Here is a 14,112-nt window from a genome sequence, read left to right as displayed (position 1 = left end):
ATACTGAAAGTAAAATTCATTTATAAACAACCTCCACTTCATAAAGAATAAAGTTTGTCCCCTTGAATAGGAAGGGTCAATTATTGGAGACCTCAGACTACAGTAGGATTATACATCGTACTACCGTAGGATCATAAAGCCATAAAAATTAAATGAGTAAACTTACTAAAATTAGAAATTGAAATATGAACAATCTAAGTAAAAATTAAAAGTGACAGCAAGCAAGTTTTCCACCAAAAATTTATTTTTTTGGCAAATCCCATACAACATGAGCAAGGATCTTCTGCTCATCATATCAAAACATTCTTTTGCTTTATACAAACTGTAAACATCTTCAACAGGACAAACTGTTGGCGCAGGCATTCCAAAATTCCGGCATCTTTTCTCTGTCAGTTAATCAAACAAGAATGAAAACCCAGTAAATCGAAGAACTTCTTTTCTCAGGGAATCTGTAGAAAGCAGCATGTGCATTCCCTGTCATACCAATTTTAAGCAACACTGAGAAGAGTATTTTCAATGATTCTTTAGTGAAATTCATAACTGTATTAGAAATAGAGACTTTTTCATACTAAGGTATCCAATTTTGAGTTTGCAATTAAAAACAGGGTTTCAACACAATCAAGATAGTAAACTTGATTCATCAAATTGCTATAAATACAGCTGTATTTGCTATACTGTATCAGATAAATGAGGATATGTCAAACTCTAGATCTGGTTAATACTTGATTTTCCTAACAGGCATCATTCTAATAAGTTCATAATCACAAATTCTGCCTATTCAAAAAAAATGTGCCTGTAGTAGTTTGAAATTTTAAAATTTCCTCTCTTTCAAAGTGCTTTAAATCAGACATAATCTGGTCTGATCCATAAAGTGAACACTTACCTCAAAAAAAATTTTTTTTGAGGTAACAGCAGATTTTTTTTTTTTTAATTTAGAAGTCCCAGGAACATCAAACCACTGCCTAGCTTTACTGAAGGATTACAAGATGAAGACTGTTAGCTCTTAATCCTCAGCTCAGGGCAGAGGTGCTGAAATTTCACAAGAACTGCTTTTCTCCAAATCTATTCATCAGCACTAAAATACAGACAATTATGACGTTATTGACTAAGGCTTTTTAAAAATCACTTCTGTAATTAAAAAACAACCGACTGCATGACAACTTTGGTTTCAGTATGCTGCCACTTTTGGAGTCATATTTATAGCAACTTCAAGACAAAAATCTACATTTCTAATGCAGAGAGACAAGCCATATAAAATAAAATCTTTCAAGTCTTCTTTGTACACCAAAAGGAGCAATGAAAATCAACTTAATTCTCCTGTAGATTGCTTTTGAAGTTACTGACAAAAAACAAGGTGTTTATTTTTACATCTGTATGCAACCAGCTGTTTTAAGCACTATGAAACACTGGACTTCAGCGCCTAGAACAGCAGATCCATAGACAGAATGTTCAGATGAGTTCACTGCCTGAACTGAGGAAGCTGAGGAGTTTTTTGTTTATAAGCTCTTTGTATCATCAAAGTGCACAGATAAAAGATTATGAAGGATGAACAGCACAGTTAACTCACATTAATGCTGTGATGTACAGTCATAAACAGCAATGCTCTTCCTACAGATAGAGTAATAGGAAGAGCATCAAGTGTTCAGTTCCTACTGTCAGCTGCAAAACAAAAGAGAAGTCCTCAAACCTTGGTAAAATCTTCGATGAAAGTCCATAAAATAAAATTATGTTTGTGATTACTTCAGCCAAGTAAGATATTCAGTACTACTAGATTTGCCTTAGGCTCTTCCCTGCCCAAACAAAGGGGATCCTTACTATAGTATTAAAGCTAGAGCCTGTGGGACTAAAGAACCACTGCAAAGGACATTCCATCAGTCTAAACAGAAGTATCAATTATTTTAAATGCCTCAAGTCTTCCGCAGTCATCAAAATCTACCAGAAATAATCTAGTAGGACTCTTCAGACAACCTTAATTCTTCAGTAGAAACGCAAATTAACCAAAACAGTTACTGCTGAGTATTTTCACTATGTCATGCAATGAAGTTCTATCAAAATGTTCTGATCTACCAGCCAGCATTTTAGAGAACATTTTCTAAACGTGATTAATACCAACAAGTTCAAAATACTGTTGTTTTGTTGTTTTTAAAATCAAGAGCTATTTCTAATTTATAGTCAAACCTTTTTTATTTTTAATATATTCCAGGTTGTTTTACTTTCCAGTCTGTTTGGGAGTTGTCCAGAGCCCAACATATCAAGATGCAACTGTTATCCATGTGGATTTACGACTTTTTATGCTAGCTGCCATTTTCGGTAGCAGTGTCCGTTAGAAGTTTTACAGAATTGTAATGCTCTCCTAATCCATAGGCATGTCTCATATACCTAAAAAAAATTACAAAATTTATGTTCAGTTTAACAAAAGAATACTGCACAAACAATAAAATTTATTAACTTAAATAAATTCAAGCTTTAGCATAGAAAAATGCAGGGTCATAAAAGAGTGAAAAAAAAAAAGTTTTTAAATTCTGGTGTATTCCTGGCACAGATTAACATAAATTTTGAATAAAAAATATTTTCTGCTGTTTCGCATGTCAGTTGCACTATTATGTTGTTAATTATCTAGCAGGTCAAATAACACTGTAATACACATTATATATACGTATTGCATATTAAGTGTACAGTATACAAATAACATTGTAATAAAGTGGTGATTGAACCATACATCAGACAGACTGTCAGCATTTTAAGAATGTTAATTACAGTATCTTTACAGTGTGAAAATCACAAACCATTTCTGACCTGCAACATTATTATTGAAGCAGCTTTTCAATGTCAGGTATGTAATATAAAACAAAACAGCAGATCAGTCCTCTCCTGTATAAATAAGCAAACTAATTTTAAGAGAGAATAAAATTACATACTTACACAAGTATTATTGGTTTGCCTGAATATTCTTCACCAACAATAATGGGAGGAGAATCCATCTGCACTACTTCAATAGGCGTTTGCAAAACGTGTGACAAAGCCCTTAGCTTTAAGGTATAAAAGCAATTCAGTAAATAGGATCAAATCCAAGGTGGGGGAGTGTGGGGCAGGGGGAGGCAGGGAGGAAGGAAGACATGACATCTACTCTAAACAAACAGATGAGTTCGTGCATAAAGTTTCAAGTATTAGTAGAAAATATACTTTATAAAACTAAGCAAAAAATTGTTTAATTTTTTTAACTTTAATTAAAAACAGGTTGCATTAAATTAATCATTGTTTTGATAAAAAACTGGTAACATCGTGCTAACTTCAGTAATTTAACTACTCTCCTACATAAAAGGAAAAACAGTATGAAGCAAAATGTAAACTAAGCCAAAAAGAAATACGTATTTTCAAGCTCAAATACCATTCTGTATCACAAAATCTAACATTGTTCCACTACAGCCAGCTTTGCTGCCATCTAAGTCAGCATGGTAAAATACTTTCCCCTTAGTTCCTCGCTTGTACTCTCAGTGTTTCTAATGTCATTGACAACATGCAAGTTAGAGACCTTAGTAGTTTTAAAACATACCAAAACAGCAGGGGACCATCAGTAGAGGTTATTGAGGTGGAAAAACAATTTATAACTATTGGAGAAAATTCTTGATAAGCTGTGAATATGTTCCATACAGTTTTTTTTTTTTTTTTTAAAACAAGCTCTTTTTGAAGATATATTCACTCACTTCAGATTTTCACAAATAAAAGCTAACAATATAGTACTTACTTCCAGCTGACCACCCCATGCAGCTGTATTTGCTATATCATCACAGTATTTTTCAAATTCCTCTGCAGGGGGAGGAAAAAAAAAAGCCAACTTTCAGTAATTGTCTCATTCAGGGACAAGCAACTAAGGAAAAGTACTGTTTGTATATTGAAAAGCAAGATCTAAAAAGACAAGATGCATTATGTAGGCAAGTATGTTTCCTGAAAAGAAGGGAAGGAAAAAATAAAAACACTAGAGGTCAACAAAAACATAGTTAAAAAAGCCACATATAGACTGAAAACAGGAATACAAAGTAGTACAGGTTTACATTTCAAACTTTTAATTCAAGGGACAGTTAATAACAAAAAGCATGAAACTGCATACCATTTCTTCCTGTTAAGTTTCAGAAGGTATGGTTTGAGACTCTAGAGAAGAATGCAACAGCAACTACTATACTTAGTTCTTATGTTAGCTAGATGTAAAGTTTTTTGGTTTTTTTTTAATTCTGTAACTATATGTAGTTCAACTGTTTGGAATTAAAAAAAAAAATCTGACTGCCTTGCTTTTAACTTTTGAAATATTTAGAACACAGATAACATTCCTTCCATAACAAGAAATTTGAGTTTGAGGAAATATACGGAACAAACAGGAGTTTCTGCATAAAAATCACTATTACAGTATTATGTGTTTATTAATATTAAAAAAAAATAAAAATCAGAATTTGCAATGAATTAGAAAAAAAGAGAAGAAATTACTACTAGAATCAAATTAGTCCAAAGAGCTAAACTTGTGAACTTGCCAATTTTCAACGTATCCACTTTTCTATGGTTTTACCAGGAGAAGAATATGGCCATACACTCTCCATAGTTGCTCTGTTAATAGCTAAAGACACCTTTTGCAGATCATATTCTGCAGAAGACTTTCAAATGAAAACGTTTGTAAATTACAGCACTTCAGGCTACTGAAGCCTGTAAGTAGATTCTGTTCAGAACTGCTCTTCACACATTCTCCTTAAAACAGGCTTTGAGACATAAAAAATCCCATGACTCCCTACTGCTCTGCAGAACTTCACCCTGTCTTCACCTGGAGCACACTTATCTTGTGACAATTATCCCTGTCAACGTGGGAAAGACTGCATGACAGCACCCAGTCACCCAATGAATTCTACAGCAATAATTATTAAATGAATGCGGCAATAAGTTAAGAAGTGGATAAAGTAACTTGCATGGTGTTCCAGACACACAGTGAGAAATGAATGAACAGTATACTGCTCAAATAAGTAGTACGTAAATTCCATTTAGCTGCATTTACTCAGTCTACAACATTGTTCTACACTAAATGCCTTTATGTTTTTCAGTTTAATCTGTTTCTAAAAAAGGGCTGCAAAACGCCTAAGGTAAACAGTGAAAAAGTGTAGAAAAAGAACAGACATCTGTGAAAGCTATTAAGAAAAAGATTTGCTTGAATTTCATGCTTATTTTAAAATAACTTTCCTATGTCAAAGTAAAAACACTGGTATCAAAGTTAACAAAATCATCCTTAACCTAGTAGATAAGCTGTTTATAATACAGTTTAAATCCCATCCCAGAACATGATTACCATCTAGTAACCAAGCAATCCAGATATAAAAATACTGTCACTTCTTATGGGAAATACCATTACACACCAAATCATAATTCTGTGTTCCATAGAGAACAGCAGAACGAAATCATAACTAAGTTCAGGAACAAACATACCATAATGGATTAGTCCCATCTCAGCCGTAACTGAGAAGCTCAAGAATTACACAAACAGTTATAACTGTTTTTAAAATATCTTATGCTACAATCCTTACCTCTGTTATACATGTCTCCAGTACTGGGGTTTGTTAAAAATGGCAGGAAATCATCGAAGTGACTTTGCATATACTTTGCTGTTTGGTTCCTGAGAGTTGCAACAGTCCAGGAATTTTGGTGATCCTTGAGCTGATCTTCAATAGCTCTGTACATGCAATGGCCATCTGATGGGATCTGTTTAATCTCCAAGTGTCTTGCTGCCAACAGGGAGGCAAGTTTCTGACTTTCAAGATGTCTAGCACCTGTTAAATTTTCTATCTCAGCTTCAGCTATCCTTTCTTCTCTTTCTTTCTCCAAGGCAGCTTTTTTTTCCTTAGATTTAAAACACAAAATTATTTGCCAATGCATGCTTGCTGTTAAAATAAGAACTATATCAAATGCTAAAATTTAGAAGATGACTGTACAGTTCTTGGCTTAGTGCTTGCTTCTAACTCTTCAAATGCTTCCTCAGCACATTCGTGTTTGTGAATGCTCTCCCTAATCAGTACTACCTAATTTTACAAACCTCCTAGACCCAAACCTTAGGAAATGTAAATAACCAATGCATCCTAACTGCCTCAGACTCCACACCCGAAATCGTGCGATAGGAGAACTCAATTATTTCAATATGCAGAAATAACAATTTACAACACCCATAAAGAGGCCATTAATCATAATAATTTCTTCAGGATAACCTACAAATTTCACCACTTTGGCAAACCACACGAATAGTGTAAGTCACAGGAAGGTGAATTCTAATTAAACAAGAGATAAAATGTTGCTCTTTCAAGACAAGCATGAAGGACTGCATAGATGAGCTCATGTCATGGACCTAAAGTCCCTCAGGCTAGGCGCTATACATCATAAAAGACTCCTTTAACCTAAAGGAAAGAATACTAGAAGGGATGTAATAATGCATAATATAATAATTATTTTTATAGAATGCTTCATAAGTTTTGGCCTAAGTTAACAAGGGAATAAGAATCAAAGTAGAAACGTAATTGAAAAAAGAAGCAGTACAAGGGATGATCTTTTCACTTTCACAGTTAAAATTCACCACAAAGCAAGATCAGACTTGTTTATGCAACCATGATATAGGAAAACTAGACTACAGTGTTTCCAGTTTGCCAAGAAATGGTGCCCTGAATTTACAACATCCATTTATCGTTATTTGTAACAGTGCAGTTCTGTATTAGAGATCACACAACAGAAGACAGACTCTGCCCTGAACTCACATTCACGCAGGTACAAGACTGTTGATCCTTTGCAACTTCACATCTGAAGCCTGAACAAGACTTAATCCTAATGGCCTAGACAGCTAGTAGTGTTTCTTCAACATGTCAGAAGTTTAAAAGAATTTCAGTATTAAGGTTCTTTTCTTTCATTAAAATTTTGAAGTTCTATTACTTGCATATTTTCCATGCAATATTTTAAATTATTTTAATCACTTAATTTCTTTATTAATAATTTCAGTGAAATTTCAATAAAATTCCTTCAAAATCATTTTGGGATAATTTTTTTTTTCTGGCTCCCATCTCCCGAACTCTTCTGGTTCCCAGCTTATGACGGAGTGTAAACAAGTGCAGATATTTAAAAATGCCTACAGATCTCTAGGTAGCAGTCTTACAGATTTTCAAGACACCTGGTAGATAAAGACACCAATACTGAGTTAGCCAGTTAGTATCTCCTGGAGAATTCTTTAACTTCAGTTATTACAGTTAAGTTTAGATGAACGTAACTTCAATCAAATGTTAGAAAGCATACTCTTGGCACAGAATTACCACCATTTCTTTGAAGAACTCATTTAAATGCTTAAGAGAAACGTTTAGATGTTAAGTCATACCCGCCTCTTCTGTGCTTTCGATATTCGAGGATGCTGAATGTGTTGCTCTAGTCCTTCAAGCTCTAAATTTGCAACACCATCAGCTACAGAATTTATCTAAAAAAAAGAAGAAAGAGTTAATATTTTAAGTAATATAAATGTTAACCAAGATGTGCATCTCCTGAAACAGTTTTAAGATATGCTTCCAGGTAATTCCAGCATATATTTGTGAAGTTTATCCACAATAACCTGTGTAGCACAGTACCCTAAAAAGCCAAAGTAAAGCATCTCACATCCCAATCCACCATCACGTGTTTGATTACTTTTTATCTAGTCTCAACGAAAAGATGGTTATGAGCTGCACATCTCAAATTTACTTCATATGTTGTCTTAGAGGCGCCACATTGAAGCTTGAACACTGCTTAGTGGAGGAAACAGGATGTTTTCCTCAAAGGAGCAGCAGGCAGCCTGTTAAGCTGAAGTACCCAAACAGCTGTTACCAAGTTTGATTACAATCAAAGCAGGAGAAGGCTCCACCTTCCATACCAAAGTATCACAAGCAGTTGTGAAAGACGGAGTTGACAGTTCTCAAGAAGAATGTCAAATTTAGCCTTCTTATTGTGTTATTAATCAGATGTCATCCAAGGAGATACGGACATAATTTCAATCTGAATAAAAAAGCTGAGAAATAAAAGAACACATACATCTCAAAACTAAATCCTCTCAGGGAAACCTATGTCCAGGGCAAGGATTCTAGCTTGAAAGGTCCTCAGTCAAAGATCTGACAGCTCGTTCAGCCAAATGAAACAAACTCTTGAAACCAATCTATACTTTTATAGATAAACATAAGCATTATGTTTAATACTTATGCATTACTCATCTGCTTAAGCATCTGACTAAAAATTAAAACACGTAAGATTTTTATAGGATCATAACACTTGCAAATCCAGAACTCTTCACAAAGATACTCAACAGACACTTCTCCATCAAGACAATTTTATTTGTTTCTTTAAAATGTTTACACAGCTGAAAGATGCACATTGTTAGGGAAACACTTAAGAAGATGTACAAGCATGGAGCATTATCATCATTCACAAATAACTGTACTGCACCAATTTAGCCATTAATTGTATTTCTCTTTAGGCAGAGGGAAGTATATGAATGGGCTCACTTGCACAAATAATCCTTACATTTAAGCATATGATACAAATATAGTTCTTTTCAGTACCACATATACAAAATAAAATCAATGGATTGCAAATTCCTTACAAGAGTCTCAGTCACTCTACTTACTAATTAAGTACTAAAAACATAGGTGAATTATTTTAAGTCACACAAGTATTTATAGTATTTAGTTTACATAACTGGTCATATTTCCTGCACTTAATTTGAATAATATTAGATCTCTCTTTAAAATAAAGTGATGTTTGCCATCAAACAGCACACAGGAAACATTTAAGTAGCTACGCTGATAAAACCTGAAGAATAGTAACATTCAAGAAATCAACTCTCATCACCACAAAAAGTGTGTTCTTAAAAAAAAAAAGTTCAATTACATTATTCACAGAATTGCAATACAAAACAAACTGCATCAGTCAAAAATTTATCAAAGAAGGTCATCAATATTCTAGTATGCCTACATAAGATAACTACAACATAACAGGAGCTAAAAAATAATTATTCTTTAAGAAGACTTAACTATTAATGTAGCCTCAAGATCAAAACCAAATACCTCTCAACGAAAAACAGTAATACAGTTAAATCTTCCTTCCAGCAATGCCCATCCACCATAATAGCTGAACCTTTCCCAAGATGAAAAGATTTAACAAAAATTCCAGAGGAAAAGGAGGCATACTTTAAGACTTAATTATCAATTTTAAAAGTAAGTTAAAAGAACCCTTAATAGCTGTACCTGTACAACTTCAGCTAAAGTTAAAGCACATACCTTATTCTGCTCAGCTGAAGCTTCCTTCAGCTGCTTTAATTCTTCCTTGTGCTTCTGTTCAAGTTCTGCCTCCAGTTTGGCAACTTCGTCAGCCAGCTGTTTTCGTCTCTTTTTATCATTCTTGGGAACAGCATTTTTCATGCCTTGAATTTTGGCTGTTAAAGTAGTAGTGCAACAACACATTACATTTGAAGATAAGATACTCTACAATCATTCCAGGAAAGAGTATTGCAAGTCATAACAAACACAAAAATCTCAGCATATTAGTATATTGCAACAGTTAAGGCATGAGGCTGCCCGTTATGATTATTATTGCTATTATGAACTTTAAAAACACAGCAGAACTCAGCCTCAGTTTCTTCAAATAAGATTATTTGGGAATTAAGATCTCAAATCCTTTTGCAGGAAAGATGTGTAAATTTTTCATCACACAAGTAGCAGATTAAAAGTAAAAACAGAGTCTACCTGTTCTTAGAATAACATTTCTAAAAGCAAAATTAGTATTAAAGAAGAAATGGCTAGTTAGGGATGTGAAGGTTAGGCAGCCTTGGCTGCAGTGACCAGGAACTCAGGATCTTGAGAGAAGGGAGCAGGGCAAAAAGTAGGACCCCACCCTGGACTTCAGTAGAGCAGACCTTGGCCTGCTGCTTGGAAGAATCTCACGAGCTAGGGCCCTAGAAGGAAGAGGGGTCCAAGAAAGCTGGTTGATATTCAAGAATCACCTCCAAGTTCAAGAATGGTCCATCCCAATGAGTGGGAAGTCAAGCAAAGGCGGCAGGAGGCCTGCATGGATAAGCAAGGAGCTCCTGGCAAAACTCATATATAAAAATGAAGTATATAGAAGGTGGAAGCAGGGGCAGGTGACCCTGGAGGAATATAGGGAAATTGTCTGAGCATGCAGGGACAAGGCTAGGAAAGCCAAAGCCCATCTGCAGTTTAATCTGGCAAGGGATGTCGAGGACAAGAGCAGCTTCTGTAAGTACAGCAGCAGCAGCAGGAAGACCAGAGGAAATGTAGGCCACTGCTGAATGGGACAGGGGCCCCAGTGACAAAGGATACAGAAGAGGTACTGAACGCCTTTTTTGCTTCAATCTTTACTGGTAAGACTGGTTTTCAGGAATCCCAGGCCCCAGAGACCAGGGGAAATTCTGGAGAATGGAAGACTTTCCTTTGGTGAAAGGGGATGAAGTTAGGGAATATTTAAGAAAACTGGACATAAACAAGTCCACAGGCCCTGACAGGATACACCCACAAGTGCTGAGGAAACTGGCTGATGATTGAGAGTGGCCTCACAGTGACATCTTTGAAAGCTCATGGTGATCAGGACAGGTGCCTGAGGACTGGAAGAAAGCCAATGTCACCCCAGTCATCAAAAAGGGCAAGAAAGAGGACCCAGGGAACTGCAGGCCAGTCAGCCTCACCTCGATGCCTGGAAAGGTGATGGAGCCTTTCCTGTATACCTGAATCTGGGATCCCGTTTCCAAGTACCTAAAGGACAAGAAGGTGATCAAGAGCAGTTAGCATGGATTCACAAAGGTGAAAAAATCACCCAACCCGATAGCCTTCTACAGTCTTGGTAGGTGACAGGAAGGCAGCGGATGTTGTCTACCTTGACTTCAGTAAGGCTTTTGACACTGTCTCCCATAACATCCTCATAGACAAGCTCAGGAAGTACAGGCTAGATGAGCAGACAGTGAGGGGGACTGAAAACTGGCCAAATGGCAGAGCTCAGAGGGTTGTGATCAATGGTGCAAAGTCTAATTGGAGGCCTGTAGCTAGCGGTGTCCCCCAGGGGTCAGTACTGGGTCCAATCCTATTCAACTTCTTCATCAGTGACCTGGATGGAGGGAAAGAGTGCACCCTCAGCAAGTTTGCTGATGATATAAAACTGGGACAAGTGGCTGATTCACCAGAGGGCTGTGCTGCCATTCAGAGGGACCTCAACAGGCTGGAGAGATGGGCAGAGAGGAACCTCATAAAGTTCAACAAAGGGAAGGAAGTGCAGAGTCCTGCACCTAGGGAGGAATAACCCTGTTCATCAGTACAGGTTGGGGGCTGACAGGCTGGAAAGCAGCTCTGCAGAGAAGGCCCTGGGAGTCCTGGTGGACAACAAGTTGACCACAAGCCAACAAGGTGCCCTTGTGGCAAAGAAGGCTGCATTAGGGAGAGAGAGCATTGCCAGAAGGTCCAGGCAGGTGATCCTTCCCCTCTGCTCAACACTGGTGAGGCCACACCTAGAGTGCTGTGTCCAGTTCTGGGCTCCCCAGTATAAGAGAGATATGGATTTACTGGAGGAAGTCCTGCGAAGGGCTACTAAGATGATTAATGGACTGGATCATCTCTCATATGAGGAAAGGCTGAGAGAGCAGGAATTGTTTAGACTGGAGAAGAGAAGGCTCAGGAAGGATCTTATTAATGTGTACAGATAGATGAAAGGCTCCATCTTCCTTACACCCTCCCTTCTCACTCGTGCCCAGTGACAGGACAAGAGGCAACAGGCACAAACTGAAGCACAGAAAGTTCCATCTGAATATAAGAAAAAAAACTTTTGTACTGTGAGGGTGACTAAGCAGTAGAAGCAACATTGTTCATAAAAATTAAAAGTGAGAACAAAATCCATGCAAGGACTTAAGGAGCACACACAAATACACAAAGAGAGTACAAATGGTGCAGAGAATGGAGAGGATCATCAGGTGGAGGAGGTGCTAGATATTCAGGGGCTGAGATCCATATTACTTTAATTCTTATGAAAAAATTATTTTGCTATCCATCAGGTGCACTTCTCAAGAACACATTTTTCAAGGGGGTAATGCCTGTAGGTCACTTGCCTCTCCTAGCCAGGAACAGTCTGGTTATGTCTGCTGTATCTCTCCTTTCTTAGGTGGCAGAAGACTGCAACTAAATACTCCATTTTTACCTTCTCTTCCCTAGGCTAAACACACATCTCCCTTAGCCTTTCCTAATTAATGAACCATGTGTTCCAGCCACTTAACCGTAAGTCTTGGCTCCTAGCCCTCATTTCAATATTGATCAAATCCGAGGAAAGAAGAGACATCTCAAAAACAGCAATCCTACAGATTTCATGACAACATGCAGACAAATAGTCTCTCTCCTATTCTTTAATCCTCTAACTGATGACAGGCTGCAGATTGACCTACTTCATTAGATACCAAAGAGGCCAAACATACAAACGACCTTATCAGTACCTAACTACGAGAAAAGCTTAACAAGAAGGTGGCAATCGACCACGAGCCCCCAATCCACGTGAATTCAGCTAACAAAACTACTTAGTCACGTTAATCTACTGTAACAAGGTAGGCAAAGCGTGGCGCCGGACAGGAGCCGCCACCTCTCCCGGCACCTCCCAGCTCATCTCTCCGCCGGGCGCCCTAAAACCTGCGCCCCCCGCGGCGCCGCCAGCCGCGCCCCCGCGGAAGCACCTCGGCGGAAGGGCGGCAGGCGGGGGCCGGGCCGGGTCCGGCCCGCCCCGGGCGACGGGCGCCCCCCGCCTCCGCCGCGGGCCGCCGGGGCCCGGCCGCGCGCCCCCGCGGAGACCGGGCCAGCGCCGGGGGGGGGGGGGCGCCCTGCCGCTCCCCCGGCCCCCAGGGCCTCGCCCCCCGCCGGGCCCCCGCGTCCCTCACCCTGAAGCTCCCTCTTCTCCTTGCGCTGCCGCTTCACGAGCTGCTGCAGCGGCTCGTCCGCCCCCGGCTCCTCATCCCCGGAGCCCTCCATGGGCGCCCCGCGGCACGACCGGAGCCGGGGCGGCGCACGTGACCCCCGACCCGCCGCGTGAGGCGGGAGCACGCGGCGCTTCCGGCAGCGCGACCGCCCGCCCCGCCCCCCCGGCGCGGCCCCGCCCCGCCCCCCCGCCAACGGACGCGCTGGTCGCGTCTCGACAGATGCGCCGCCTGCGGCTGCGGCTGCGGCTGCGAGCGGACTCGCCCGCTCCCGCCTCCCCTGGTACCGGCTGTGCGCCCGATGCGGCCCCCCCTTCTGCCCATACGTTACGGGCCGTGAGCCGGGGTCGCAGCAGGAAGAAGCAGAGTTTCTTTCGCTCTCAGGTTGTGAGAGCACAGGAAAAATGGGGCAGGGGGGAGCCGCCGCCGCGGTTTTCGTGTGCAAAAAGGACCGTTTCTGCGAGGAAAACAACCCCCTTCCTCACTTCAGTCTCCGACAGCTACGAAGCTACTTCACCGAACCGCTTGCCTGGTTCAGGATTTACGATGGACGCGTTCTCACCAAGAGAAAAGGGTATATTTAACTCAATTAACTCGAGGTGAAATCCCGGTAAAGGGGAAGGATGGAGTTAAGAAACGAATCTGTGATTTATTCATGATTTATCACGTCGAGAAAAAAAATGATTTAGCCTGTTCACTTTTCTGCAAAGTATATAGTGCTCTGTGTGTGTAGTTTTTTTACCTGAAGTTATTTAAAGTTAATAGGTACACGAAAAATACTTTGATTTTCAAAGCTGTGATGTTTGTAGTTTGTGTTTGCACCACAGTGAAATGATTTGTTATAATCTTTTATAAGCTTTAACTGCTTTGAAAATTATTAAAATTAAGCAGTGTTTGATGATGGAAACAATACATTTGTGCTTAACTATGATGACACTGCTATTAATATTTCACATTTTAATCAGCAAATCCTCTGCAAGAAATACAATGTCAAGTGCAAAGAAAGGAAACCCTTAAAGAAATATGAAGCCAAATCTTAAGATGAAGGGTCCAACCTCATTAGTGTACAGAACAAGACCCCAGTTTGTAGATTTCCTATATAGTACTGTTGAAATTTAAATAGTTCTTAG

General features: G+C 39.2%; 1 protein-coding gene across 5 annotated transcripts; it reads right to left on the bottom strand.

Annotated features, from left to right (window-relative positions):
- Nucleotides 1-222: 222 nt before the first annotated feature.
- Nucleotides 223-13,081, bottom strand: OTUD6B (OTU deubiquitinase 6B). 5 transcript variants are annotated; one of them, XM_067290279.1, is made up of 9 exons: nt 12,947-13,081; nt 9,306-9,460; nt 7,382-7,477; nt 5,559-5,871; nt 3,746-3,807; nt 2,923-3,029; nt 2,179-2,379; nt 1,568-1,659; nt 223-386 (listed from the first exon to the last, which is right to left on the bottom strand). In XM_067290279.1, exons 1-7 carry the CDS (start codon nt 13,035-13,037, stop codon nt 2,295-2,297), a joined length of 909 nt encoding a protein of 302 aa, XP_067146380.1. In that variant the 5' UTR covers nt 13,038-13,081; the 3' UTR covers nt 223-386; nt 1,568-1,659; nt 2,179-2,294. The 5 variants fall into 5 exon arrangements, with proteins under 5 accessions (XP_067146380.1, XP_067146382.1, XP_067146378.1 ...); XM_067290281.1 differs by adding an exon at nt 10,727-10,793 and having other exon boundaries at nt 223-1,659; nt 12,947-12,978; XM_067290277.1 differs by having other exon boundaries at nt 223-1,659.
- Nucleotides 13,082-14,112: the final 1,031 nt, after the last annotated feature.

The sequence above is a fragment of the Apteryx mantelli genome, chromosome 2 (genome assembly GCF_036417845.1).
Source record: "Apteryx mantelli isolate bAptMan1 chromosome 2, bAptMan1.hap1, whole genome shotgun sequence".
NCBI lineage: Eukaryota > Metazoa > Chordata > Aves > Apterygiformes > Apterygidae > Apteryx > Apteryx mantelli.
Note: the sequence above shows the minus strand (reverse complement) of the source record. Positions and strands in the feature narration are given on the sequence as shown.